We start from the raw sequence: 26,851 nt of genomic DNA on the forward strand, positions 1-26,851 counted from the left end.
ACGAAAAGGCTCAAATGGGAAATATATTTACTGACCATTAAATCAAGTCTTAACTTTTTTTTTTGGCTCTTTCGCCATTGACTTTTGTGATCAGATTTCTAACACTATATTGATGGATTAATGTCATTCAAAATAGATGTTTTAATCCTAACAATTATATTCTGGGTGTCCCCAAAAGTCTTTTATGAGAGGCAACTTTTTTTTTAATCAAAATTCATCTCTATTAAATTTTAAGGCATTTTATTATATTATTTATCTCTGTATTAGATTTTAAAGTTCTCTCTTGTTCCATGTGGCATGCAATTGCCATTATTTTCAATAAAAATCAAAATCATAGTTTATTTTTTGCCTATAAAAAATTAATTTGTAAAGCAAACTATGGGAATTTCATGTAGTCAATTATTTTGATTTAAGTTCTTTTAAAAAATCCAATATAAATAGATGTTAGTGAAGTTCTGATTTTAAGTAAGACAAAATAAAAAAAACTAAAAAAAAAAATCATAATTTTATGGATTGTTTGTCATTTTGATAAGATATGATGAGAGTGATCCAAGTGAGAGAGACAAAGGATAACAGAAGGAATCCAAACATTGAAAGACTAACGTGTCATTAAGTTGCAAGTGCTACGTTAGAGCCTCCTTCATCGTTAGAAAGCTATCCTTTGCATATCTTGGTTGGATAATGTGTTCCAAGTAAATGGACACAAAATTAAGCTCTTAAATCTTAGATTCATTTAATTTGGGTTTCTTAATTTCTAAAGTTTGGGATGAGGATTTAATGACTAATGGAATATCCTCTTGAAGAAAATAATCAAGAACTCAATTGGAGAAAGAAATGAAAGAGATAGGACATGCATTATAGATAGTTGGAGGTTTAGGGTAAAGCAAGGGCCCTTAAGTAGGATATTTCTTTGTGTGATCTGATTGATTTCTTTTGATATTTGCTCTATTTAATAACTTTTTGTTAATGGAGATGTGATGTGAAATTTATATATTTTTTTTTCAAAAAAAAAAAGTTAAGTATTTTTAAGCAATTTATATAAAATGTCAGTTGCTTTTAATCAATGATGTAATCTTTTTAAAAATAATTTATAACAATTTTAATATCATTATTTATTTATTATCTTTGTGATGGAGTCAATATTGGGAATATAACAAGATATGTTTTTTTTTGAATAATTATTTAAAAAACAGTTTTTATAAACATTTGTGTTAATTTACGAAATTGATTTTAAAAAAAAAAAGGGTATGACGACTTATTCAAAATCATCATTTCAGATCGGAATAAGTCTTTTCACAGGGGGATATTTGTAAGAAGAACCCTTGCGTTTCCCCGGAGGAATCGGTGGGGAAACGGATCAGTCATTCAGGCCATGTGGGACGCGGGAACGGGTCGGTCACACCCAATATGCCGACTAATAACCGGCACTAATCTGACCAATCTCGACCGTACACGTGTTGATACCTCATTCAATCACGTGGGTTAGACTGCTTAAGGGCACCGCCTCTCAAGTTATATATATAAGAAATCATTAATAAATAGATAATAAACATTTTAAAACAAATTTTTTTTTTTGGAATGTGTGATATTTTCACTCCAAAATTTTCGAACAAACGCACCTTCTTTTGTTGACTACTGACTTTATAATTAGTTTTTAATTATAATTTCATTGTTCATAAAACTTCATTTAAAATTGTTTAATAATTTATGATATATATACTTGGAATGAAATGTTAGGTTTAGTAACATGTGGACACCTTCATTTCCTAAAGAAAACTAATCGATATTTTCTTTTTCTTTTTTTTTTTACTTTTAAAAGTGAAAAAAATCATGCTTAACTAATTTCTGAAACCAAGTCAATAGGACCACCAATGACTTATCACATCACACTAACAAAGAAAAAAAAATCGTTTCAATTAAAAATAAAATTCTCTTTGACTTTTCACGCTAACATATTTATTTTATGTAGTAAGAAAAAAAAATAGTTTGAAGAACTATTCATGAATAAAAAAAGTCAATTACATAAAAATCCCTAAAAAATTTGCAATTTTTTTTAATAAATATATAAAAATCTTTTATTCAATTTAGATCTTAAAAATAAAAATAAAAATACATTTTTTTTGATAACTTTGAGGGAGGGGACCTGTTTGTACAATTTAATTTTTAATTAAATTAATTAATTAATGTGGGCAAGTGTGCAACAAGTGGTTGACACCTCAACATGGGACTTTGGGATGTCTGACCCAAAAAAACAGGGGGAACCCTTAAAATCTAGTTGAGACATGGTACCTTGTTTTTTAACTGCTCTTAAGGTCCCTTCCAAGCTCCAAAAGACCTTTACTTTTCTAAGTTTCTTTTCTTCTTCTTCTTCTTCTTCTTCATATACTTCACACTTCTCTTTGTTTCTGTTTGTCTTCCTACATCTCTTGTATATATATATATATATTCAGTTAAAGCTTATTTTTTTTTACTTGTGCATTCACACTAGTTTTCTCTTGTTTTTCTCTTTGTTCTCTTCATACTTTCCATGGTCTCTCTGTGTTTGTTTCCTCTTCATACTTCACATACTTGCTTATATTGAATTAAGAAAATATTTAGTTGTTCCTTTTTTTTTTTTTCTTCATTTTGGTATTGGTTTTGTGATTAAATTATTCTCTTCCTGTCTTCTTCTTCTTCTCCTCTCCATACTAGTTCATATTTTTAAGGTCTTAGGATTCATGGGTAGTTGCTATGATGTGCCAGAGTGGGAGGATGATGTGTTTGCAAGGCTCATTAGCAGGATGAACCCCCCAAGGTATGACCTTTCCTTATTTTTCTCCATCTCTGTTTGGTTTTTTTTTCCTGGTTTGTTTCTCTTCTGAATTTTTTTTCTAATTAATGAATTTTTTTTTTCACTGATTTATAAGTTTATATGCTTCTTCAATGTAACAGTGTGGTGATAGATAATGAAGCTTGTGATGAGACCACAGTCATTAGGGTGAGTATCTCAATTAAAACATCTCTATCTATGCACAGATTGCCTTTTAAGGTGTTTGATGTTATGCTTTGTTTGTCTGTGTGTATGTGTGTGTAAATCTTGTTCTTCAACCAAGTTCTCATGCTACTTGTACTCATTCTTGTAACTCATCTTTAGGTTGATAGTTTCAAGAAACCTGGGATACTTCTTCAAGTGATTCAAGCTCTTATTGATCTCAACCTTATGATTACCAAAGCTTATGTCTCCTCAGATGGATGTTGGTTCATGGATGGTATGTCTTTTCATTCAATCCTTAAATTTTCAGCATGAACTAGATTTAAGCTCCTAATTCTAATTGATTCGATGATTTCAGTGTTTAATGTGACCGATCGAGATGGAAATAAAGTTTGGGACAAAGAAATTCATGCTTTGATAGAGACTGTGAGCATTTTCCTTTCCCTTCTGTTTTTACTATGTGAATTCTTCTTCAAATCATGTTTTATTGTGTGTGATCAATGTTTGATTTTCTGGGAAGCCAACTAAACAGTGAATTGTGTGTGTGTTTGTGGTTGCAGTCAGTAGAGACCGATGCTTGGGGCTCTGTCGGTGTTATGCCATCAAAAGAACATACGTCGATTGAGCTAATAGGCACCGACAGGCCGGGTTTGCTATCTGAAGTGTGTGCTGTGCTCACTGACCTCAAGTGCAATGTAGTCAAGGCTGAGGTGTGGAGTCACAACACTAGAGTTGCAGCTGTAGTTCATGTTACTGATGAATCCACAGGACTTGCAATTGAAGACCTTGACAGACTCTCCACCATCAGGGAACTCCTCTGCAATGTCTTGAAAGTCAATAGCGATTCAAGGACGGCAAAGATGACTGTTTCCATGGGTGTGACTCACGCCGAGAGGCGATTGCATCAAATGATGTTCGATGATAGGGACTATGAAAGAGCAGACAAGGTTGAAGAAGGAGATGAAACATCTAGACCTCAAGTTGCTGTCTTAGATTGTGCTGAGAAAGATTACAGTGTAGTTATTTTGAGATCTAAAGACAGGCCAAAGCTTCTATTTGATACTATTTGTACACTTACTGACATGAACTACATTGTGTTTCATGGCACAGTGAATACAGGAAATTCAGATGCTTATCAGGTATTCATTTGACTATTCGAAAACCCTTATCAAAGATGTTGTATTCTCTAGAGTCTCAACCTATTTTTTCTGAATGCAGGAGTATTACATCAGGCATGTGGGTGGGCTTCCGATAAGCTCAGAAGGCGAGAGGCAGCGTGTGATACAGTGCCTTAAGGCCGCCATCGAGAGGCGGGCTTCCGAGGTATGTACAAATGAAATTGATTTAAAGATTGATAGCTAGCTTGTTTTCCTGAGCCAAAAATTTTCATCTTCAGGGACTGGAATTAGAACTGAGAACAGAAGATAGAGTTGGGCTTCTATCAGACATAACCCGGGTATTTCGTGAGAATGGTTTGTGCATCAAAAGAGCAGAGATCACAACAGATGACGGCAAAGCTGTCGACACCTTCTATGTATCAGATATGTCGGGAAACAATGTCGAAGCCAAGACCATAAACAATATAAGAAAGCAGCTCAGCCAAACGATTCTGAGGGTGAAGAAGAACCCCCTTCAGCCTGCTAAGCCTCCGGAAGAGGCCAGCAGTACTGGGTTTTTATTTGGGAATTTCTTTAAGGGATGCTCATTTCATAGTTTTCGGTTGATCAGGTCCTACTCCTGAGCTGATACCACAAAACATTTCAACCAAGTTTGAAGGTTCTAATTATACTGTGTCTGTAAATAGTGATGGTTTAGTTCTGATGTTATCATACTTGTATATTGGTTATAGGTATCACCACATGTTGTACATAAAAGTGTACATATGCTCATATCAGAGAAATATATATTTGTAAATACACAATATGTTGCTTCTAGACTATCTAGTCATATTAATATGTGTTAAAATTAAAGTGTTTCCAATGATTCTAGAGGTATGAAATATTGACCCATTCTACACCTGCCATGACTTGGGCAAGCATTAGATATGGGCATATAAAGGTCACATTGTTTTGTTGGACCCAAAAATCAGTAAATAACAATGCATCCACGGTCTTCACTCAGAAAAGAAACACATTTGTTAGCATCCCATTCCACCAGAATCAAAGAAATAAATCAAGAATGCTTCAACATGTTGTATATTTTGTATTTGTTAAGAAGACCAAAACCATCTAACACTTGTATTGAACAAATTGTGGGTTAGTTTACATGGGGGTTGTTGAGGCTTTGACAGCAGGAAAGTGAGCAAGCATAGCAGCAGTCAGAAACCTCAACCTTGTAGCTGAAGTTTTAAGAACAAGGTTGGCAGGATTAGATCAGAGAACACTGTTCAGCAGGGACCAGGGGATGGCATGATCCCTCCATCTTGGTATACCGGCTCGGACTGATTCCTGAAGGACCGTGATCCATTCTTCAAGGATGGATTCCTTCTGCTGTTGTATGTTGGCATATTCCTTCTCCATAATGGACTCCAGCTCCTCAAAATGCTTCATTTTGTGTTGTATCTTTTTCAGCTGTCAAAATGAGAATAAGGAGGAGGAAAAGAAAGAGGTTTACTCAACTAATTCCTTTCACATTATAATCTAAATCCAATACTTAAAAGAAGAACAAAGTTCACGACGGTTTTTTAACCCATGTCACATAGATATAGCAGAAATTGATTTCTAACTCACCCAAAGAAGAAAAATGTGCACAAAGAACGTATTTAGTGTGCTAACAGATGGGATTCTGAAATCTGAACAATTAAACCCTAGCAAACGAAACATAAAGAAAAAGAGGAATGGACCTGCATATCAATGATAGAAGCCATCAAATGTTCAATTTCCCTCTCTTCTTGATCAGCTAGTAACTTGGCATGTGCAGCAATTGCCCCAAGGGCTGTGGCAACTGCAGCTCTGACTCGAAACGCTGTAGCAGCAAATTTTTCAGGAACAGGTTCCGAAGTATCTGTTTCCAAGGATATGTCATGACAATTACATACAAGACTATATACAAAAAGTAAAAATAAAGCAAATGATCTACTTCCTAAATAATTACAACATTAACATCTATGAAGACATTCTGTATGCACATGAAGTACTTAAAGAATAAAATGATAACGCACAAAATGACAAGAGAGCTTTAAGGCAAAAGCTCCACATGTGAAAGTGAGTGCACATTAAAAATCAGAGAAATAGGGAGTAATAGGAGCAATTTGATCAATTAGAGTCGCATAGCACAGCCCAACAGAAATAATGGTCAGCAAAAAGAGAAAAGTAAAGTTGGCTATATTAGGTAGTGATCTGATGGTGGAATCCTTGAGCTAATGTAACACAATCCAGATCTAGGTTTAATAACAAACCTAGACATCAATTTAAAGTTTTAAACTAAGTGGCAGAAAGATAACTCAGCATAAGGTACTAGTTATGAGATGCACATCATGTTTCCGAGGTAACCTTCTGAATCAGAGGGCAACTGCTAGCAAAATTTGGACAACAAACATGAATTACGAGTTACAATAATCATAGAGTAAATAATGCATCAGAAACCACAAACATATAATATGAATCAATTTGGGTCAAAGAAAAACGTGTGAATTTCAAACACAGCTGAGTCAATATCCTTAAAAAGAAAGGATTTCAAACAACAATATCTTTTACCAGAAGTGCATGTGTATCATTCAGAAAATTCTCAGAATCAACTGGAATGAGAAAAAAAGGAATAAAGTATATTTGAGTACAGAAATGAGGCTCATTGCAAATTTACTAGAAGGACAAAGAAAGAATAAATACCTGCTGCTTTATTCTTCTGTACATCCTGGCCTTCATTCACAAGCTCACTGAAAAAGATGTTATGTGATAGTTACATAAGGTATACTCCAACAATCACTGAAACATATCTTGCTATAATTACAATATCACTAGAACCTTTTTGAGTAACAAGACATTATAGGAAAGATTACAAACCTCCCAAGCTCATTTTGGGTTTCATATGATGCAAACTTGCCAGTAGCTTCATGCTGATCAGCAGCAAAGAAATTCATTACATCAGGATTCTCTTTGCGTAATGCTGAAATAGCAGCATCTGCAGCGGCTGCAGCGACGTCTGGTCCAGCTGCTGTAGACAAGATAGCCACCTAACAGAGACAATGTCACCTTTATTTTTGTTTAATTTGCAGCTATTAAAATTCCAGTGTTACTTATAAATATTAGAAAAGCAATTCAAAACATAGCTGTACCTTTTGCATAAGTGAATCTGTAGCATCAATTATTGATTGTTTACGTCTCTTCTTTAGAGGAGGCGCTGCACAAGACTCTTCCACAACCTTTTCCTCGTCATTCTGAATGTCAGGTTTATCCTCTGTGCTCATGATCTCTTGAGAATTTTCAATAGTGCCATGGTGGATTGTTCTAATGTTTGCTGCTTGACTGCTAGAATTTCTAATTTCACACTTACCATTGATAGTACCCAATATATGCTCACCAAAAGGAAGTTGTACAAGCCTTGCAATACAGTCAATTTTATTTTTAGTTCTCACGTGTTGTGCTATAAGATTCCAGTCATCTCCGTGCTTCATTACAGCTTCTAAAAGAAGAAGGGTTTCAGCGTCTGTCCATGACCTGGTCCCAATGTCACCATTCCCATTCATGTGATCATTTGTCTTTGAACCGTCAGCAGATTTACCTTCACCATTGCCATTATCCAGGGAGCATTTTTGGCACTTGAAAAAGCCATCCTGCTTTAAAATAGACAATTCATTCAGCATGATGAAGTTATTTCTAATTGAAAAGCATTCATTAAAGGGCATCAACTAATACACATACAAAAATCACAAAGAGCTATTCCATTTTGAAGAGAACAATTTGCTGAACTAAGATGACCATATCCTGATTAGGGAATATGCATAGGACGCATTAAACAAAAGATTTAGAATAGACATTCTTCGTCAAAAGACAACTTCTATAAACAGGGCCCACGTAAATACACCTAAAATCAATTGCAATTGCAGGAACACAAGAAACAAGTGGTGTCATCAACATTGTCCTAACAAGGAAGAAAAGATGACGTGCGACGTCTTTGCAGAATTTCCTGCTACCAACATAATGAAATGCCAATATGAATCGTTCATGGACAGGTGGACCGTAAATAAGGACAATAGAGAAGCAATGCAACAAGCAAATGAGACAAGCATATCTATGCTGCATGGCAACAAAACTATAGACATTTAAGGCATCAAGACAGTATGGCACATAACAGGACATGCTTTGTGCATGTCGGATTTGTTAATCCATTGTTATCTCCTAGCATAGATATATAAGACAACTAATGACAAAGAGACCTTGAATTGCAATCCTCTAACAAGTTCAAGAGATATAACAAAGGATTACGTGTAGGCCTCAAACGCCACCGAATTCCATATGAGCACAACTGGCTGTTTATACAATCTTTTCATAAGAAAGCAAGTGCATTGATATGTAAACTCTACCACTAAGCCCCGATAGGCTATACCAATCAACACTAACACTTCAATGAAGCAATGAAATAGCGCAGACCTAGAAAAATATGAAGTTCAACATTTAGCACAGGAATTAGGTATATATAAGAACCACAAGTTTTCTCCTTTTTCTAACTTGATTATCATCATAAACTTTGAAATTCTACTTCACGAGTCCTGCGATTGAAACGCAACACAAACTCATGACAAACAACGCAAAAACACAAGCTCGGATACCAATTCAAAAGGGTTACCATTGTTTTTTCATACTGCCCGTGCTGGCAATGATTTCCACAAACCCCGCAAACCGGACCCTTCCCCGGTACCCAATCCCCAAAAGCATCAGTATACGACGTCAATGGCGGCAGTCTAAACACACTCTCACCACCGGCGGTTGATCCCTGCGTCCCCCCGGCAACAGCTGACGCCGGCACAATCCGCAAACCAGCCGGAACTCCTTCCTCCACCACCGAAGAAACCGTCACCGCCGTACATCCGTCATCTCTCGCCTCCACCGCCGGCACACCAAAATTGATCAGACCCCATCCATCCAAGAATAAAAAAACCCTATGCAACGCCCCTACATCCCCAATCAGCGATTTCCGAACCTCAGTGAAGGTGAGCCGCCGGGAAGGCTCCTCACGGTACTTGCTGATGATGAAATCGCGGTACTCCTTGTAAACTCTAGGGTTCTTCGACACTGACGAACCATCAAAGAACTCCGGAATCGATCTCCTCTCCGTCTCATGGATCTCATCCCACTGGAACCAACCTACAACGAAACACACAAAGAAAACATCAGAAAAAACCCTAAAGCTGAGAAGGAGAGGATGGTGGTGCTCACTGGAGGAGGCGGGTATGGTGTAGAACTCTCGGTCGGAGAGCTTGGAGCAGGAGACCTCAGCATCGTCCTCTTCGTGGGGCGGGGGCGCCATTGGCGCCGGTGAAGGGGAGCACGGTGATGAAAGACACGATCAGATCGGACGGTCTGAGTGCGATTGATGTGAATGGATGGTGGATGATGAGGACTCTTTTGGTTTCGATCGGGGTTGGGACTTGTGAAATAGGGAGGCAGAGAGATTTGGGCACTTATGTCTCTCATATTATTTCAACTTGGTTGAGTCTAACCATGTTTCACTTGGACACTCTGGTCTTTTTAAACTAAAATAAACACTAATTTTATAATGACTCAAAAAACAGGGAAAAAAATTAATTATCTCTGGGCCACTGGGTCTATTGCCTATTGGCATTAGATCTTAACATGTATTCATATCATGAAAAAAGGCAAATTTAAATCTCAATTTATATAAAATGATAATATATATGTGTTAAAAAACTACTTCACATTTGTTCATACTCATAATTTGAGAGACAAATTTAAATCCTAACTTATATAAAGTGGCAATATATGTGTTAAAGAACTGCTTCACATAATCACATTTGTGCGCTTATCATTGACATATGTTTTGTTTATATATTGCAAAAAAAAATTAATAATTTTTTATTAAAGATTATTTAAATTATTAATATTTTATGTTTGGTGTGATTATTCTTGTATGACATCACTATGTTGAAATAAAACTCACTTATTTCCCAATTGAAAAGTTTGAAATATGTAATTATGATACGGTTCCTCATGTTTCACACGCACACCGAATTTCTTAGTAGAATGATAACAATTGAAGTTTTTTATTGTAGAAATCTAGAATAGAAAAATATTTAAATATTTAAATGGATTTATGATTAATTCAATTTGATAAAATGTTGATCAGGATACCAACCCTTCTCAAATTTGTACTAGCCTCCTCTTTATTCTCTTTTATATAAAACAAACATTTTTTTTGTTTCAAATTAATTGTAGGTGAAACACCGAAATACCATATATTTGTAAGTTAATTAAATTTTTATTCTCTAAATTCTATTATTTAGTTTTTTTATTTAAAAATCTAGCACTCACTATTAATAGAAAAAAAAAGACAAAATTAAATTAATAATGTCCTTTAATTAAGGCTTAATAACGGGAATGGAGTCACATCTAAGCTTGTGCCCACCCACTTGCACCCAAATCACATGGTCCCACCAATTAATGTCCATTTGCCCACCTTCATCTCCCTTTGCACATGCACCTCTTTCAAACTTTCTTCAATATATTATATATATATATAAAATAAAACTATCATCTCGCCCAACAATTACTACCAAAATTAAAAATTAAGAGACAACATCTACCAATTCCATGTGACCCAATGTGCTCAAGCCAAAATTTTCAAAGGTTTCATTGAGTTCGGCCATGCATGTACCAACCTTTAAAATAAAGATCATATTTCAAACAAGGACATCAATTCCCACTAAAAAATCTCTTATTAAATAATTCCTAGTAAAGAGTCTGTATTCACTGATAAGGGTTTAATATTAGTGGTGGAAAATTGGGTCAATCATACCAATCACCCTTGATTTATTATTATCGGGGTTTTTAAAGTAAAATATGTATATTTTGTTAATTAAATGAGTTTAAATATCATGTACCCAAAGTGAAGGCATAAATGTACATTATGCACATATATAAAAAAAAAACACTTGTTAAAAAAAAATAACTTTTTTATATAATTTCAAATACATCATTTGGACTGATTTAAAATGTGCAGTTTCATACATTTATCTCTCTTAATTTATATTATATGTAATTAAAAAAAAAATAGAAAAAAAAAAGTTACCTGTTGAACAAAAACATAAAAGTTAACAATAGGAGATGCTTTGTCCTTTGTTTCACTCCTTTTCTTTTATAAATACACTCACATTGCCCTCATCCTTAAAGAAAGAGAAGATCTAAAGCTATGGCAGCTACTCTGAACTACATCATCTCAGCCTTTACTATCATCCTCTTCATCACAAATGAAGCTAGTGAGTATCAACACCACTTTCTCTTTCATTCCATGCATTGATTCCATACTATATATATTTCTGAATTTTTCTATGTGGTTTTCCTCTTAAAGGTTTAGCTTGCCATCTTTCAGACATTACCATAGAGCAAACTAGGACTGGGCACATTGTTGAAGGGAAACCAGAGTATTATGTAACAGTGAGTAACAAGTGTGTGTGTCCACAGTCTAAGGTGGTCTTGCAATGCTATGGACTTAGTAGCGTTGAGCCGGTGAATCCCCGGGCTATTCGGGCGGTTGATGATGAGAGTTGTGTTGTTGCCGGTGGCCGTCCTATTGCCCGGGGCTCTCCGGTGAAGTTTAAGTATGCATGGCTCACTCCTCAGGACTTCCCTGTTGTTAGTTCTCATGTTAATTGCTAGTTAGTATTACCTCTTTATGTGCTCTTGTATTTGTAGTCATTATTGTTATATATATACACTCATGACTGTGAGAAGAATGATGCTGCTTTTTCATGGTTTGGTTTTGATTGATTTGAGAATTATAGAGGGAGATGTTTTCTTGTGTTTGGTTGAATGAAGAAAATTTGTATGTATTGTTAATGGTATGAATTTGTCTCACAATGGACATGTGATTGAGTGTTTGGAATTAAATAGTTCATGTGAGGGAATGAAAAAGATGTCATTATTGTAGGATTGAATTTTTCTGGAATCATTTGAATCAATAAGCTTTTGGTATCATTAATTTGAGAGTTTTTTGAGGATGTTGCTTTCTTTTGGTTGGTTGAATGGAGAATTTTTTTTTCTGTATTTATGTATGTGTATTAGTTTTTCTAGTTTTGACTTTGATGACAGTTTTGAAGTCTAAGGGTGTGATTTTGACATAAATTCCTTAACATGATTTGAAGATTTGCAATTGTTAATATAAAGGGTTAAATAGCAGAAGAAGAAATCATTCCCCATTTAAATTTGCAGGAAAAAAAAAATGGATGAAGATATATTTTATTTCTGCAATACCTGTAAGATTTGCTTTTTAATGCCATGCTTTGTGGAACATTGTGCAACATGGTAAGTATGTACAAATAAGAGACTTGCACAATTGACTGTAATCTTTTGATGAATAATCACAACTTTCCATTCATTTGTTTGTTCAAAAATACATAAAATGGAATGTATACAATTGACGGACGTTACTGCATCATGCTATAACTGTAAAACAAAGCTCAATCTTAATTTTAATTTACTGATTCTTCTAAAATTCATCATAATCTTTTTTCAAAATATAGCTTGAAATCAGTTAAAAAGAATGAGGTGCAAATGATTGACTTTATTGAGCAAATCTCAAAAAAATTATAGCCTTAAAAAGAATGAGATGTCAAATGATTGACATTAATGAGCAAATCTCAAAAAATTTGTAGCCTAGTTCTCCCCCATATAACTATATCAGTCCCCACATTTCTGCAGAAAAATGCACCCACAATCAAAAGGACAAAAGAAAGAAAAGATGTCAGCCATTACCAGCATCTTGATAGCATCTTTCCTTCTTGTTTGCATTCTCCACCAAGGTACACTTTCTTCGGTGTCAAATTCTGGTTTTCTCTTTAATTTTCAACATTTATTAATGAGCTTTCCATGATTAAAAAAACTACAGGAAATGCTCATACAATAACAGAAGATTTTACACCTCCATGCAGCATAAACAACATCACTGTAGTTCAAAAACAAACTAGTCAAATAATTCAGGGGAATCCTCAATACCAAGTTACAGTGGCCAATGACTGCATTTGCACACAATCTGCAGTATTGGTGTACTGTACCGGTTTTAACAGTTTTGACCAAGTTGATCCTAAGGTTTTCCGATCGAACGGGGACGGAGAATGCATTGTCAACGACGGACAGCCAGTGATTTCAGGCTCACCAACATCGTTCACTTACGCGCAGACTCCTGCTGCTGATCTCACTGCTGCTAGCTCTATTGTTAGCTGTTCTTGAGAGTTCGAGCTAACTTGTTTATGAGCTTCTTAAATTGAATAAAGGAACTTTTTCCTCTGATTTATGCAATGTCTAATGGATCAATTCCTCTGTTTGATTGACATAATAAGATTATGTTATAAATTTGTCACATTTGATATGATATTCTTGCATTGATCTTGTATTATTATCTATGATCCTTATAATTAACAAGATTACTGTAAACTGAAGCATGATTTTCAGTGTTAATTATTCATGGATTGCTTTCTTAATTAATTTGACTGTCATATCTCATGTTATTCTTTATATATGAATCAGCAAATGATTTAGATAACTCATCTAATCTGTCATCTCATCTAAACATATAAATAATATAATTTTCTTGAATGGAGATAAGAGAGTGCTGGTCTTAAAAAATTATTAATAATTAATTAATTGTTAATTAACTAACTAATACCGAACTTATGAAACTTTGGTTCAATCTCCCGCCATAGCGCTCAATGGCACCAGCACCGTCGTTCCAGCACTCCGCCGACGCCGCGCGGCGCTTGGCTCGCGCGCTCATCTCCACGGCCAAGCCCGCACGCGTATGGACGCCGGCACACGAACAAACACTTCGCGTGCATCTTCTCGCGCTCCACTGCCCTCCTCTCTCACCTTGCTTCATCTCCGCCATCATCGACCCCCATCTCCTCTCCCATGGCCCTGTCGCTGCCGGCCTCTTCCATTGGGCCTCCCTTCAACCCGGCTTCTCCCATTCTCCTCTCTCCTTTCACTCAGTTATCAAGTCCCTGTCCCTCTCTCGCCACTCTCGCTCCCTCCTTCCCCTCCTCCGCCTTGCAAAATCCCAGCTTGTACCTCTCCTCCCCGCTTCCTACCATCTCGCCATCTCTATTCTCTTGAATTCTAATAAAGTTATTGAAGCTTTTGATCTCATTGATCGCGTTGATGGTGTTCCTGATGAGCTTTATAACTCCGTTTTGTCTGGCCTCTCTGCAAATGGGTCTCTGGATCTCGCAAGGAAGTTGTTTGTTAAAATGCTTGAGAGAAGAGTTCGGTTTAATGACTCGGGTTTTGGAGTGTTTGTTAAGAGAATGTGTATCGATGTGGGGTTGGGTGGAGTTCTGGGATTTGTAGATGAAGTTAGAAGACGAGATTGTGTGATTAATGGGTCTGTTATGGCGGCATTGATAGTTGATGGATTGTGTCGAGCAGGGAGGATCGAAGAGGCTTGGCGGGCACTGGAGCAACTCAGGGAAAGGGAATGGAAGCCGGATTTCATTGCGTACCGCATCGTTTCAGAGGCATTTAGATTGGTGGGCAGGGTGGAGGAAGCTGGGAGGATTTTGAAGCAAAAGAGGAAGTTTGGTGTTTCACCAAGAGCTAAAGATTATGGGGACTTTGTTCTTGTGTTGATTTCGGAAAGGCGGATTCAGGAGGCAAAGGAAATGGGGGAAGCAATTGTGACAGGGGATTTTCCGATCGATGATGATGTGCTGAATGCATTGCTAAGGTCTGTTTCGGTTGTTGATCCTGATTCAGCAGTCTTGTTCTGCAAATATATGATAGAGAAGGAGCGGTTTCCTAGCACTACATTGTTGAACAATCTCAGTAAGAATCTTTGCAAGAATGAAAAAGTAGATGAGATGTTGGGTATACTTGGAGATCTTTCAGCTAAGAGCTATTTTAGTGGGGTGGAACGCTATAATATGATGTTGTCTTTCTTGTGCAAAGTAGGTAAGGTGAGGGAGGCTTATGATGTGCTGAAGGAGATGAAGAAGAAACAATTCAGTCCTGATGTTTGTTCGTATAATTTATTGATGGAAGCTTGTTGCCGTGAGGACCTCTTGCGCCCTGCTAAGAAGTTGTGGGATGAGATGTTTGCCAATGGATGTAGTCCAAATTCACAGACTTACAGTATTCTCATTAGTAAATTTTGTGAGATAGGCAATGTTGAAGAGGCCCGGCATCTCTATCATCATATGTTGGCTAGAGAAATCACTTTGGATAATACAATCATCGGATCAATCATCAAAATGTTGTCCCAAGAACATCTGTTTGATGAAGCTATTGATATCTTCAATAAGTTGATAGAACAGGACATTTCACTTGCTGGCTCTGTATTGAGTATCCTTGTCATCTCGTTTTGCAATCAGGGTAAGCCTCATCTGTTTAGTTCAGGAACCTTTCTTTTTTTTATAATAAAATTTTGGTGGAGCAATAACTTAAGTTAATGGTCTTGATCAATCTCCTAATCAAACTTAGTTTGCTAATGGTTACTGTTAGATGATTATTTTCATGATCTTAAAATCCTAACAACAATTTTTTGCTCAATTAACTCCAGTTACTCCACATTAACCAGTAAAAAACAACAGAATGTTCAAGTGCATAACAACAATTTTTTGCTCAATTAACTCCACATTAACCATGGGTAAACCACAAAGGCCGATAAGGTGTGCAATCTAATTCTGTGTATGTGCACGATGAATTGAACATTGTAAATTTGTAATGATACCAGTTTAACTTTTTTTTGCCAGAAGTGAAAATGTGGTATATGATATATGCTTGACAACTCTTCCATCCATGATTTGCATGAACTGAGCATTTCTATATAATGCATAAAGTAGGGTTGGCCGTTTCAGTTGTCAGCTGATTATTTGTTATCAGAAGAGTCTCTTAAGGGAAATATGAATAAGAAGCTTTTAAATGCTGGGGCAACTATCCTAATTTGTTAATTTTGTCCCTTCCATACAGGTAACTTTGATGCAGTTTTGAGTGTTATGCATCGCCTACCATTTGTGTTTGAAGACTCTGATTCTCATGTCATATTGCTAAAGAATTTGACAGATGCTGGAAAACTTAAGATGGCTATCGAGCACATACAGTGGGTTAGATGTAACTCACCGTTCAAGTTGGAAAAGATATGTGCCAAGCTTATTGCATCTCTTTCTACTTCCCCAAATCCAGATATTGTATTGCAGTTGCTTCAAGAAATGCACGTGCGTGGCCTCATTTCTCATGGCACTTCATTAACAAATTTAATCAAAGGTTTCAAGACGAACTCATGGACTAATTTTCTTCAATCTAGTGTTTGAACTTGGAATAGTATTTGCATATCATATTACACTCGTGATTAATTCTAAAATGAAATCTTTCCAGGTGATGTACTTTCAGCCTCTTCCCATACTTGAAGCTGGAATTCAACTTATATTTACAACTACCAATCAACAACGGGACCACAGAAGTGTATTTTCCTTGGTTTCCCTTCACTATTATTTACCTGATGGACATAAGTGCAAAACTAGTTAACTTATTTTGCTGCGCAATGTGAATTTTTGGCCATTTCTCTTCAAGCAATGGCCATAATGACCTCGGTTATGTGCAACTTGAAGGAAGGATATAGTGAACTCATTGCAATTAGTAGATCAAGTATCAACCATGTATAGCAGCTGATTATGGATAAAAGTATCATTCAAAGTCCCATTTAGCAGCATTACTCATCCCACAGTGTGAGAACTCCTTGGAAAATAAGCAATGTAAGTGATTTCAGGAAAATAACTCCTCCATTCATCTGCTTATCTGTCACACTAGTCTTTTTGCAAAACAATTCTCAGAATGAGAATTCATATTTCACACTTGCTATTATTATGCATCTGTATAGATAATAAGGGTCTTCTCTCACAATGCTGCATTTATCTTTTCTTTTTTTCCTTTCACCTCTTTCAATTGAGGTCCCCATTACTTCTATAAGAAGTAAGGCTACTCTCCTTGAACTTGCCCATGGAGAAGACAAAGGTCCATCCATATAAACAAAGTTGTTTCTATGCACAATCAATAACTCTATTGATGTAGAACAAGGAAAGAACGTATATTATTGGTATTCAATTTTTTAGTTTGTTGACCTGGACTTGACCTTGGTTGCAAATGTATAGAAGACTTGGGATGTGGACATACAATTAACAACCGAGTCTTTGAGTCTTCTTTGTTTTTGTGTGCATGTGTAAATTATTCAACAAGTTCACTCCAAATTGGTCTGAAAACTAAGCCTTGCTTTTTCAATATTATCCTACAAGTTGACTGCTTTTTTAGACGACTTTAGCTAACATTGAACTTTATCTGATGTTAAAGAATTTTCTTGCCTTCATACCATTAATAAGTGTATATCCCTCACTGGCCTTTTTCCCTATGAAATTACTGGGTCATCATCATAAGAAACACATGTCTCTAATGTATGGAAATTTACCCATAGACTACATTAAAGGTCACTTTGAATAGAATCTTTAGAGGGAATCACTCACCTATGGAGAGAACCATACTGTTCTTGCTATTTAAATAGTGAGAGAGATAACCCTCTGAATGCAACCACACTACAAGAACCAACAAAGCAAAGAAGAGATGGCAGCTTCTTTCAAGATTTTCTTGGCTTCACTTTTGCTTTTGCTTTCCATCTGTTCTAAAGGTAAGTTCAAGATTTTTTTGATCTGTTTGAGTCTCTTTTTTTGTGTTTCTTTAGCTTATGCTCAGTTTGTCCCAAAAAAAAGTCGAATTATTCATTCATTCATTCTCTAAATTACTGATTTTATGATTCATTATTCTCTGCAAACACAGGAAATTGTCAGCAGTGTGAGATATCAAGCATTTCAGTGAAGCAAACCAACATGGGACAGAAGGGCGGTTTCGACTTTCAGTTTGAGGTTGAGGTTAAGAACCTATGCAACTGTGCTGCAACAAGCATCTTCGTGAAGGCACCGGGTTTTGCAAGCTCTTCGCCGGTCGATCCCAAGTTGTTCAGATTGGAAGGCAATAACTACATCGTGAATGATGGCAAGCCAATTTCAAGCTCATCCTCCATGAAGTTCACTTACTCATGGGATCATTACTTCCCAATGTCTCCTCTTAGTTTCAATCCTCTTTGTAAGTGATGTTGTTCTTACTAAAAACTAATATTAGTATCATTAAGATGAAGAATTAGAACTGCATGTTTTTTTTTCCTGTTTCTGCTGAAGTTCTTGGTGCAATGATATTCATGGAATTTATCATCAACAAACATGTGATTGAAATTTTTTGTTTGGGATATATATGAGAGAATTCATTGTCAGAAAATAGTTTTAGTTATTATATGAGTGGATAATCATGGATTAAATCATATACCAATTGAAAAGAAAAGGATCAGTTCCAATTGGCGGCCAAGTACGTGAAGGAGATGCTTAGCATTAAGCATCTCCGTGTTGATGTTGTGATGGGAATCTCTGGGTTGTCTTAGCCACTAAGTATTATCAAACTCTTCTACTTCTAATTCAAGCTCAACTAAATAAAGTAGACATCCTAATTTCACTACCAAACTTTTAAATATATAGATAAGATAACATTATATTTGTTGGCAGTTACAAATACTTTTTTTATTTTATTTTATATTATTTGGTGAAAAAGCAGTTACAAACGCGGGAATCGGCGGGATGATGTGTTTAGTAACTCTCTAAAATTACCAAAAAGGAGTTTATGTGTAAAAACAATATATGGCCACAAAGAGATACATATTTACAGCAAGTTGCCTCCTTTAATACTTTTGGTGGAATAAAGTTATATCCTATGCCCGTATATTAACAGTTACAATATAAATATTTATTGATGTATATATATATATTATCTGCGGGACAATATTATCAGTGATTTCAAACATCTTTCCACCACAAAATTTCTTAATAACATGATAAGAATTTTTTCTATTAAATAGAGATTGCTTAATCAAAATAAAGACCTAAAGTCAAATCTGAAAATGGCCGCTCTAATTTATTTAATAAAATTTAATTTTTTTATTTATATTTGTTTTAGCAAATGCTTGTGATTCCTTATCAGTTTTTTACAAACAAAAACTCAGAAACGAAGATAAAAAGTATCAATATAAATAAATTTAAAAATTTTTATTTATAAAAAAAAATGAATGATATCAATCTTAAACAAAAGTGCAATATTTTTGAAATAGATTATTAGAGATGATAAAAATAATTTTTTAAAAAACATAGTAGAAAGAATATATGTAATTATCTAATACTTTAATTTATTATTTTAAATTTTTTTTAAAAAATTGATTATTGGGAGACCTCCAATAAAGCGAAGGTTTACAAGTCCCCTTGTGACTAAATAAATCATTATTAACATAGTCATTAATTTTTTTTTTAATATCTATACTTTGGAATAACAAAAATTAACACAAATATATATATATATATATATACAGATGCATGAAAAGCAGGCATTATTCTTGTATATAAAAATCATATGAGATGTATTTTGACTCTTAAATAATTCCGGGGTTTTAAACCATTTATATCTAAGAAATCATTTTGTTATTATTTAATTATTAAACTATATTATTATTGTTATTATTCATTAATTAGCATATGTAGAGAATAAACAAAAGCCATAAACCAAAGCCACTAGGTTGAAATGATTAGTGGTTGTAAAAATAAATTTTTCATGTAGTATAAACTGATGAGGGTTTGAATCCTCATCTCATAGTGATGTTATCATAGAGACATAAGCACGTTATTTTTAAACAAAAACCATACCTTGCATTGCACTTATTCAAACAAATAAACAAACACGATGACCACAGAGCTCAATGTCTTACCACATCCCATCGCCATTAACAAACGTTCCAAAGCTCCATTCATTCCCCTCAATGTCTCATTGCTCAAAGAATGCTCCACCCTCAGAGAATTCCAGCAATTTCATACCTTAATCATTAAGCTCCCATCCCCATTGACCCACATCTCCTTGGCCAAACTCATCCAATCCTTGGTCAACTCTTCCCATATTGACTACGCCCGCAAGGTGTTCGACCAAATGCCTCAACCATCCACCTTCGTCTTCAACACCATGATCAGAGCTTATGCTGGTTCCAATGCTGCATGCCGTGAAGGCATTGGAGTCTATACCCAAATGAGAAGCAGCAGCGTTGAGCCAGATAGTTATACTTACCCGTCTCTGTTGCAGGCTTGTTCTTCACTCAGTGATGGAAGAGGAGTGCATGCTTTGATTCTCAAGAGCGGGCAGTGTGGATTGGATGTGCACGCACAGACGTCTCTTGTAAGCTTTTACTCGAGCTTCGGTGATCTTGAATGTGCACGGAGAGTGTTTGATGGAATGCCTGAAAGGAATGTGGTTTCTTGGACGGCGATGGTTACCGGGTATGTGAAGCAGATGGAGTATGATGATGGTTTGGCATTGTTTCACCAGATGCAAGTTCTCGATGTCGAACCAAATGAGTTGACACTGGTGAATGTACTATCTGCTTGCGCAAACCTTGGAGCTTATGAGATGGGCAAGTGGGTGCACCGATACATTGATCGCAAGGGAATTGTGATGAATTCCACTCTTGGCACTGCACTTGTTGATATGTATGCTAAGTGTGGGCACATACACAAAGCCTTGCATGTGTTTAAGAGATTGCCCGAGAAGAGTGTTTTCGCATGGAATGCGGTAATCGGTGGCCTAGCAATGCATGGGTTAGGAGAGGAAGCTATAGAGAAGTTCTCGGAAATGATATCAGTCGGAATGAGGCCGGATGACATAACACTCCTTGCAGTTCTATCAGCTTGCGCACATGCCGGTCTTGTGCGGAAAGGCAAGGAGTATTTCGATTTGATTGAGCGGGAATATGGTGTTCGACCAAATATCAAGCACTATGGTTGCATGGTGAATCTGCTAGGGAGGGCCGGGCTCCTAGAAGAGGCTTATGAAGTAGTTACAAAAATGCCAATGGAGCCTAATGGAGTTGTCTGGGGAACATTACTTAATTGCTGTAGTTCTCATGGTGATGTCGAGCTAGCAGAAACGGTGATGGCAAGGCTTGTCGCATTGGAACCTTATAACGATGGGAATTATGTGCTTATGTCAAACATTTACGCATCAAAAGGCAGATGGGAAGATGTAGCGAAGGTTCGGAGATTCATGAATGAAAGAGGGATCAACAAGACAACGGGATGCAGTACCATAGAAGTCGACAATGTCGTGCATGAATTCATAGTCAGTTGCAGCAAACACCCTAGAGCAGAGGAGATATACAGCACGCTTGATGAAATGTCAATGAGATTGAAGGCTGAGGGTTACATGGCTAAAACAAGCAACGTTATGCTCGACATTGATGAAGAAGATAAGAAGAGAGCACTGTGCCATCACAGCGAGAAGTTGGCCATTGCATTTGGACTCATTAGCACAAAACCTGGTACACTGCTAAGAGTGGTGAAAAATCTCCGGGCTTGCGAAAACTGCCATCTCGCAACAAAGTTGATATCGAAGATTTACAACCGCGAGATCATTGTCAGGGATCGGAATCGGTTCCACCATTTCAAGCATGGAGTTTGTTCTTGTGGAGATTACTGGTGATGTTATGCAATGCAAACATCCTGAATTTTTTTTTTCTTGGGATTTTCATGGTGAAAATGATGTCAAATGGTTCACCAATAATCGGAGCATGAACAAGAACCATCACTGAAATGGTGAAATCTATGGTAATCCCTCAAGATGATCTTCCTACCATAGCACTTGGAAGCAAGCTTCAAGAATAGATGGCAGTCATCACAAACCCTTAGATTTTTCACTATCCTGACCGCAGATCCTTTTTCAGTTGTTATAAGACCAAACGCGAGAGCTAGCTTCTCACTATGATGCAAAAGAGCTTGTTCTTTCCCTTCGCGATCAACATCATGCAGTGCTGAAAACATGCATGGTTCATAACCTAATCTTTTCAACTTCACAGCCATGTTGTTCAGCATCTCGTATATCTCTTCTCCACGGGGATGATCTCTATCACCAGCGAAGAATTCATGAACTCTGTTGTTCACCTCAATCAAACTACATCCTGGTGTCTTCACAACACCCTTCTCCTTCATCAACGTTCTTGTCTTTGCAGCTTTATCCCACTTGTTAGCCTTTGAATATATGTTGGCTAGAAGTATATAGTTTGCACAGTTTTCTGGCTCCAACTCTATAAGATGACACGCCACCTCTTCGGCTAGGCTCACATTACTATGAATATTGCAAGCACTAAGCAAAGTAGACCAAACCACAGGAGAAGGCTCCATTGGCATGCTCCGAATCAGTTCAAAAGCCTCATCCAAACGCCCTGCCTTACCAAACAAATCAACCATGCAACCATAATGCTCCATTTTCGGTGTTAATCCAAAATCTCTCATCATGATATCAAAATACTTCATCCCTGTCTCAACTAGCCCTACATGAGCACAAGCTTTCAAAAGACCGACGAAGGTCACATCATTTGGCTTAATACCCGCACTTCTCATGGAATCAAAGACTTCGAATACTTCCTCGACTCTTCCATACATGGCTGATACCTCAATCATTGTGGCACACAAGAACACATCTTTGTTTGTCGAAAGATCAAACACCTTGTGAGCATCATCAATGCTACCGCATTTCCCATACATGTTGATAAGTGCCGTGGTGACAAACACATCCATCTTGATTTTGTACCTTCTTATGTATCTGTGCATCCACTTGCCCAAATCCAATGCGCCCAAATGAGTGCAAGCCAGTAGCAGAGCAACAACAGTCATCCCATCAGCCCGGGCACCCTCACTCTGCATCATTCTGAACAAACTCAGCGCCTCATGAAACCGGCGGCTGTGCACACAACTAGTGATCATGGCATTCCATGAAACTGAATCCCTACTCGGCATTACATCAAACAGCTCTCTAGCAGCATCACAGTCACTCATCTTTGCATACCCGGAAATCATCGTGTTCCATGAGATAACATCTCTTTCAGGCATTTCATCAAACAAAATCCTCGCGCGATCAATATTGCCCATCTTACAGTGCATATCAATCAAGGTGTTCCAAGAGGAGATGTTCCTCTCAGGCATTTGGTCGAACAAGTCCTGGGCGTCATGAAACTGACCGCATTTGACTAGTCCAGTGATCATGGTGTTCCAGAGAACGACGTCGCGAGGGTGAGCGCGGTTGAAGAGCTGACGAGCATAGAATGGAAGGCCACAGGAGCAGTAGAAGTCGACGAGGGCAGTGACGATGGAGAGGGAGGAAGAAAGGCAGGTCTTGATGGCAAGGGAGTGAGCGTCAAGGCCAACAGGGATGTAGGTGAGGGCGGAGGCGGAGCGGAGGGCGAGGGGGAGTGAGAAGCGGTCGCAGGTGACGGAGCGGGAGCGCAAGAGGGCATAGGCGGAGAGGACATCGTGGTGGGCGCGAGAGCGGTAGAGAGTGCGGAGCAGTGCGTTGTAGGGGAAGGGAGTGGTGGGGATGTAGGGGAGGGAGAGGAAGAAGGCGAGAGCCGAGGAGGGGTCGGGATACGATAGGAGACGGTGGCCGATAGCCACATCGGTCCTAGCACGGTCGAAGTTATGGGAGAGTCGCTGCAGCACTCGGACGCGCGCACAGCCATCGTGTTGCTGGGGAGGTATGAGCGGAGAAGGGTATGAGAGGGAGCTGGCCATTCAAGTTAGGATGGACCAGCTTGGAGAATGGTCACACTGATATTTATTTAGTTGTTTGATTACCCAATAGGGTCAATGGGCTAATAATGCCAGTCGATGCCACTTTTTAACTTAGGAAATAGACTTCAGAACAATAATTAAAATCCTGATTGAAAAAGAAGGTAAAAGCACGAGAGTGATAATAACCAAACAGTACAATCCTCAGAACAATGATTTTGAACACAACTGGTAGCAAATAGAAAGACAAGCCAAAACTTTGGAGAAAGGCAAAAAAAGTTCACTCGAAGAGGTTCTAGTGGAGGCAGGCAGGCGATTTTGTATATAGAGTTTGAAAGCTTAGGTCATTCTCTGAGCAGCTTCTTTAGCTAGGAGCCTTTCCTTGACCTTGGTCTTGGCCTGAGACTTGGTGCCCATAATTCCCCCTCCCCACTTCTTTCTGATCTCATCAAACTTGTCATTGAAATTAGCCTGAAAATATAAAGTTAAAGAACAGTTGCCTTCGACTATAAAAATAGGGGAAATGAAGCAGAAGACAAACAGTTGTGATTCCTTATTATACCTTGATTGCCTCTAGAATTTTGCTGAACTCCAGCTTATCCTCGTTCTTCACCGTGGTGAGACACAAAGCTGCGGCGGTTTTCTTATGGACAATCTTCAACGAATTTACAATAGAAATCAGTTAGCTGCACAATTAAGCTTGTTCTAAACCACATGCTATGAAAAATCAAATAATGCCAGGCTCACCGCTCCCAAACGTGATTTCCCCTTCACAATACAGTAGGGGATTTCCATCTTCCTGCAGAGAGCTGGGAGCCAGACCACCAGCTCAATAGGGTCCACATCATGAGCAATTACCACCAACTGTGCTTTGTTCTAAATTGAAGAAAATAAAATTTCATTGACAAAAATTAAGTGGCATACAATTAGTGAGAATTTAGAGCTTTCTAACGAAAATAAGGGTACCTGTTCAATGAGGTACGTGACATGGTTCAGCCCATACTTCACAACAATTGGCTTCTTGACCTCAACGGTCTTCCCTTCAGCTTCAGCCTGGGCCCTCTTCAGAAGCCTTTCCTTCTTTGCAGCGTTGTCCTCAGGCCTGTACTTCAACAACATCTTGAATAGACTGCTGGCTGCGAAAGAATTTTAGTTGTAAAGCATCAATAACAAACATTATTTTAAACTTACAGTGTAGCCACACATCTAATGTCATTGGCCAATGACAACCGTGAAACTATGATACACAAGTAAATCGTTGGCCAACACAGGGACTTCAAGTATTTTCCAAAAAAGTTTATTATTTACAAACAGTGTTTCCAATCCTCAGAACAGTAATACTCTGGAGAGAACATAGAATTGATGAAGATGCCACATGGTTTTTCCCAAGATGTAGAAAGAACAATAGCGCAAAAAGGAATGTAGATCAAAATAATTCAACCAATCTTTCAAAATATCACATGTGATACATCACCCAAAAAGATGAAAACAAATTGCCAGAAGTTGCCTGCAATGCCAAAATTTAAGAAAATTTGTACACATGAAGAACAACATGCACCAGAAAACATGCAAGCAATGCAACCAAATAAGATCACTGAACTCCAAATAAGAATTGAAGGGAGCTTTCATATTCCAAATCAATACCTCATCCCCTTATATCTTCATGATCAAGGTGATTCACTACTAGAAAATCCAGGTAAAATTGTAAAAGATAAGCTAATGGCACATTTACCCTATTAATATTGAACCACAATGCTTGCAGATTACTCATATTCAACAGACCACAAAGGTCACAAGCTGGTCTACAATAGTCAAATGCTTATGAACCAGAATTTGATAAGGTGCAAAGATTTAAAAAAGTATGATGCACATCCTCACAATATTAGGTGTAAGCTCTAATCAATATCCATCCTCGAATCTCATCATGCAATAAAAGTGTCAAGCTTGTCACTAGGCATGCAAACTGCAAAGTCTTGCACATATTCACTCTACCAGTGAGTGTGTTGCATTATTATAGGATCTTTGTATTTCCATAAAAAAAAAACATGAATAAAAGCTTTGCAGTGTCTCAAGACATGAAATTTACAACTAACAAAAGCTTTTAAACTCAAACACTAAATGATTGTTTGTTTTTAAATAATGTTAAAATCATGAGAGAGCAAACGAGCTAATCAAATAAAATTATTCCTAGCATGATGTTCAAACACAATAGCAGTGTCTTGCAAATCCACCTCTTTCTTGCAAATCCACATGCTGAACATTGCATCAAACATCAACTACACACCCATTATAACCTCTAGTTTACTCGAAATGAGTTCATGGATCAAAGAAATAATTTAAAAAAAAAAAGAATAAGAATATAAATGTACCAAGGTTCTTGTCCAAGGTCCTAGTGAACTGGTTCAAAGCAGGAGGGACCTTCAGACGCTGCTTGAGGATCCTCCTCTGCCTCTGGATCCGCACAACCTTGGGCCATTTCACGAACCTGTGGAGGTCCTTCTTTGGCGGCAGTGCTCCACCGATCCCAAACTGCTTCGGCCTCTTCTCAAACAACGGATTCACAACCTTCTCCTACAATACCCCAAAAACCAAAACACAAAAAAAAACTCAAAAAACCAAATCAAAATGTATTCGAATAATCAGCATTCAAAGAATAAGAATAAATGCATCACCGGTTTCTTCTTCGCCGGAACAGGAGCCTTCCCACCTCGTTTTGGGGCCTAGATAACAAAAATCGCAACAGAAACAGAGAAAAATATATCAAAACGCTTGGATATAAGAGATTTCTACGCTTCATGGACTGCTAAATGCGAAGAAAGGGCTGCAAGACATCGAGATTACCATCGAAGGAGACCTACTGGTCAGGGTTTTGGATGAAGACGGCGCCAAAAAAACCCTAGGCGTGAACCAGCATCACTCGCAACAAGATGACGACACTTTATATATCCCTTTCGAGGGTACTTTAGTAATTACATAATACCACAAATGATGCACGCCGTTGGATGGGATCGTCGTTGATAGAAAAGCTCCTC

General features: G+C 37.3%; 9 protein-coding genes across 10 annotated transcripts; 6 read left to right on the forward strand and 3 right to left on the reverse strand.

The window, feature by feature from the left end:
* Positions 1 to 2,367: 2,367 nt before the first annotated feature.
* Positions 2,368 to 4,905, forward strand: LOC120260946 (ACT domain-containing protein ACR6-like). Its single transcript, XM_039268541.1, has 7 exons — positions 2,368 to 2,794; positions 2,932 to 2,977; positions 3,134 to 3,248; positions 3,330 to 3,397; positions 3,532 to 4,110; positions 4,190 to 4,294; positions 4,368 to 4,905. Exons 1-7 carry the CDS (start codon positions 2,718 to 2,720, stop codon positions 4,710 to 4,712), a joined length of 1,335 nt encoding a protein of 444 aa, XP_039124475.1. The 5' UTR covers positions 2,368 to 2,717; the 3' UTR covers positions 4,713 to 4,905.
* A 186-nt stretch (positions 4,906 to 5,091) lies between these two features.
* On the reverse strand, positions 5,092 to 9,579 carry LOC120260945 (SWI/SNF complex subunit SWI3A). Of its 2 annotated transcripts, none has more exons than XM_039268540.1 (7): positions 9,346 to 9,579; positions 8,756 to 9,273; positions 7,245 to 7,742; positions 6,973 to 7,142; positions 6,799 to 6,845; positions 5,814 to 5,974; positions 5,092 to 5,541 (listed from the first exon to the last, which is right to left on the reverse strand). In XM_039268540.1, the coding sequence occupies exons 1-7, from the start codon at positions 9,434 to 9,436 to the stop codon at positions 5,344 to 5,346; spliced, it is 1,683 nt and encodes a 560-aa protein (XP_039124474.1). In that variant the 5' UTR covers positions 9,437 to 9,579; the 3' UTR covers positions 5,092 to 5,343. The 2 variants fall into 2 exon arrangements, with proteins under 2 accessions (XP_039124474.1, XP_039124472.1); XM_039268538.1 differs by having other exon boundaries at positions 7,245 to 7,745.
* Positions 9,580 to 11,319: 1,740 nt separating this feature from the next.
* Positions 11,320 to 11,987, forward strand: LOC120262114. Its single transcript, XM_039270171.1, has 2 exons — positions 11,320 to 11,402; positions 11,495 to 11,987. Exons 1-2 carry the CDS (start codon positions 11,336 to 11,338, stop codon positions 11,800 to 11,802), a joined length of 375 nt encoding a protein of 124 aa, XP_039126105.1. The 5' UTR covers positions 11,320 to 11,335; the 3' UTR covers positions 11,803 to 11,987.
* An 896-nt stretch (positions 11,988 to 12,883) lies between these two features.
* Positions 12,884 to 13,371, forward strand: LOC120260197 (TPD1 protein homolog 1-like). The gene is made up of 2 exons (XM_039267637.1): positions 12,884 to 12,944; positions 13,031 to 13,371. The coding sequence occupies exons 1-2, from the start codon at positions 12,884 to 12,886 to the stop codon at positions 13,369 to 13,371; spliced, it is 402 nt and encodes a 133-aa protein (XP_039123571.1).
* A 479-nt stretch (positions 13,372 to 13,850) lies between these two features.
* Positions 13,851 to 16,629, forward strand: LOC120260199 (pentatricopeptide repeat-containing protein At5g14080-like). The gene is made up of 3 exons (XM_039267638.1): positions 13,851 to 15,507; positions 16,105 to 16,398; positions 16,510 to 16,629. Exons 1-3 carry the CDS (start codon positions 13,851 to 13,853, stop codon positions 16,539 to 16,541), a joined length of 1,983 nt encoding a protein of 660 aa, XP_039123572.1. The 3' UTR covers positions 16,542 to 16,629.
* Positions 16,630 to 16,687: 58 nt separating this feature from the next.
* Positions 16,688 to 18,401, forward strand: LOC120260416. Its single transcript, XM_039267893.1, has 2 exons — positions 16,688 to 17,809; positions 17,959 to 18,401. Exons 1-2 carry the CDS (start codon positions 17,707 to 17,709, stop codon positions 18,270 to 18,272), a joined length of 417 nt encoding a protein of 138 aa, XP_039123827.1. The 5' UTR covers positions 16,688 to 17,706; the 3' UTR covers positions 18,273 to 18,401.
* Positions 18,402 to 19,842: 1,441 nt separating this feature from the next.
* Positions 19,843 to 21,763, forward strand: LOC120260942 (pentatricopeptide repeat-containing protein At5g66520-like). The gene has a single exon (XM_039268534.1). The coding sequence runs from the start codon at positions 19,957 to 19,959 to the stop codon at positions 21,736 to 21,738; it is 1,782 nt and encodes a 593-aa protein (XP_039124468.1). The 5' UTR covers positions 19,843 to 19,956; the 3' UTR covers positions 21,739 to 21,763.
* Positions 21,764 to 21,774: 11 nt separating this feature from the next.
* Positions 21,775 to 23,843, reverse strand: LOC120260941 (pentatricopeptide repeat-containing protein At3g62890-like). Its single transcript, XM_039268533.1, has one exon. The coding sequence runs from the start codon at positions 23,820 to 23,822 to the stop codon at positions 21,810 to 21,812; it is 2,013 nt and encodes a 670-aa protein (XP_039124467.1). The 5' UTR covers positions 23,823 to 23,843; the 3' UTR covers positions 21,775 to 21,809.
* Positions 23,844 to 23,971: 128 nt separating this feature from the next.
* Positions 23,972 to 26,755, reverse strand: LOC120260943 (60S ribosomal protein L7a-2-like). Its single transcript, XM_039268535.1, has 7 exons — positions 26,661 to 26,755; positions 26,492 to 26,539; positions 26,189 to 26,390; positions 24,786 to 24,955; positions 24,567 to 24,695; positions 24,382 to 24,474; positions 23,972 to 24,290 (listed from the first exon to the last, which is right to left on the reverse strand). Exons 1-7 carry the CDS (start codon positions 26,661 to 26,663, stop codon positions 24,159 to 24,161), a joined length of 777 nt encoding a protein of 258 aa, XP_039124469.1. The 5' UTR covers positions 26,664 to 26,755; the 3' UTR covers positions 23,972 to 24,158.
* Between the last annotated feature and the right edge of the window lie 96 nt (positions 26,756 to 26,851).

This window comes from Dioscorea cayenensis, chromosome 5 (assembly GCF_009730915.1).
Source record: "Dioscorea cayenensis subsp. rotundata cultivar TDr96_F1 chromosome 5, TDr96_F1_v2_PseudoChromosome.rev07_lg8_w22 25.fasta, whole genome shotgun sequence".
NCBI classification, from domain to species: domain Eukaryota; kingdom Viridiplantae; phylum Streptophyta; class Magnoliopsida; order Dioscoreales; family Dioscoreaceae; genus Dioscorea; species Dioscorea cayenensis.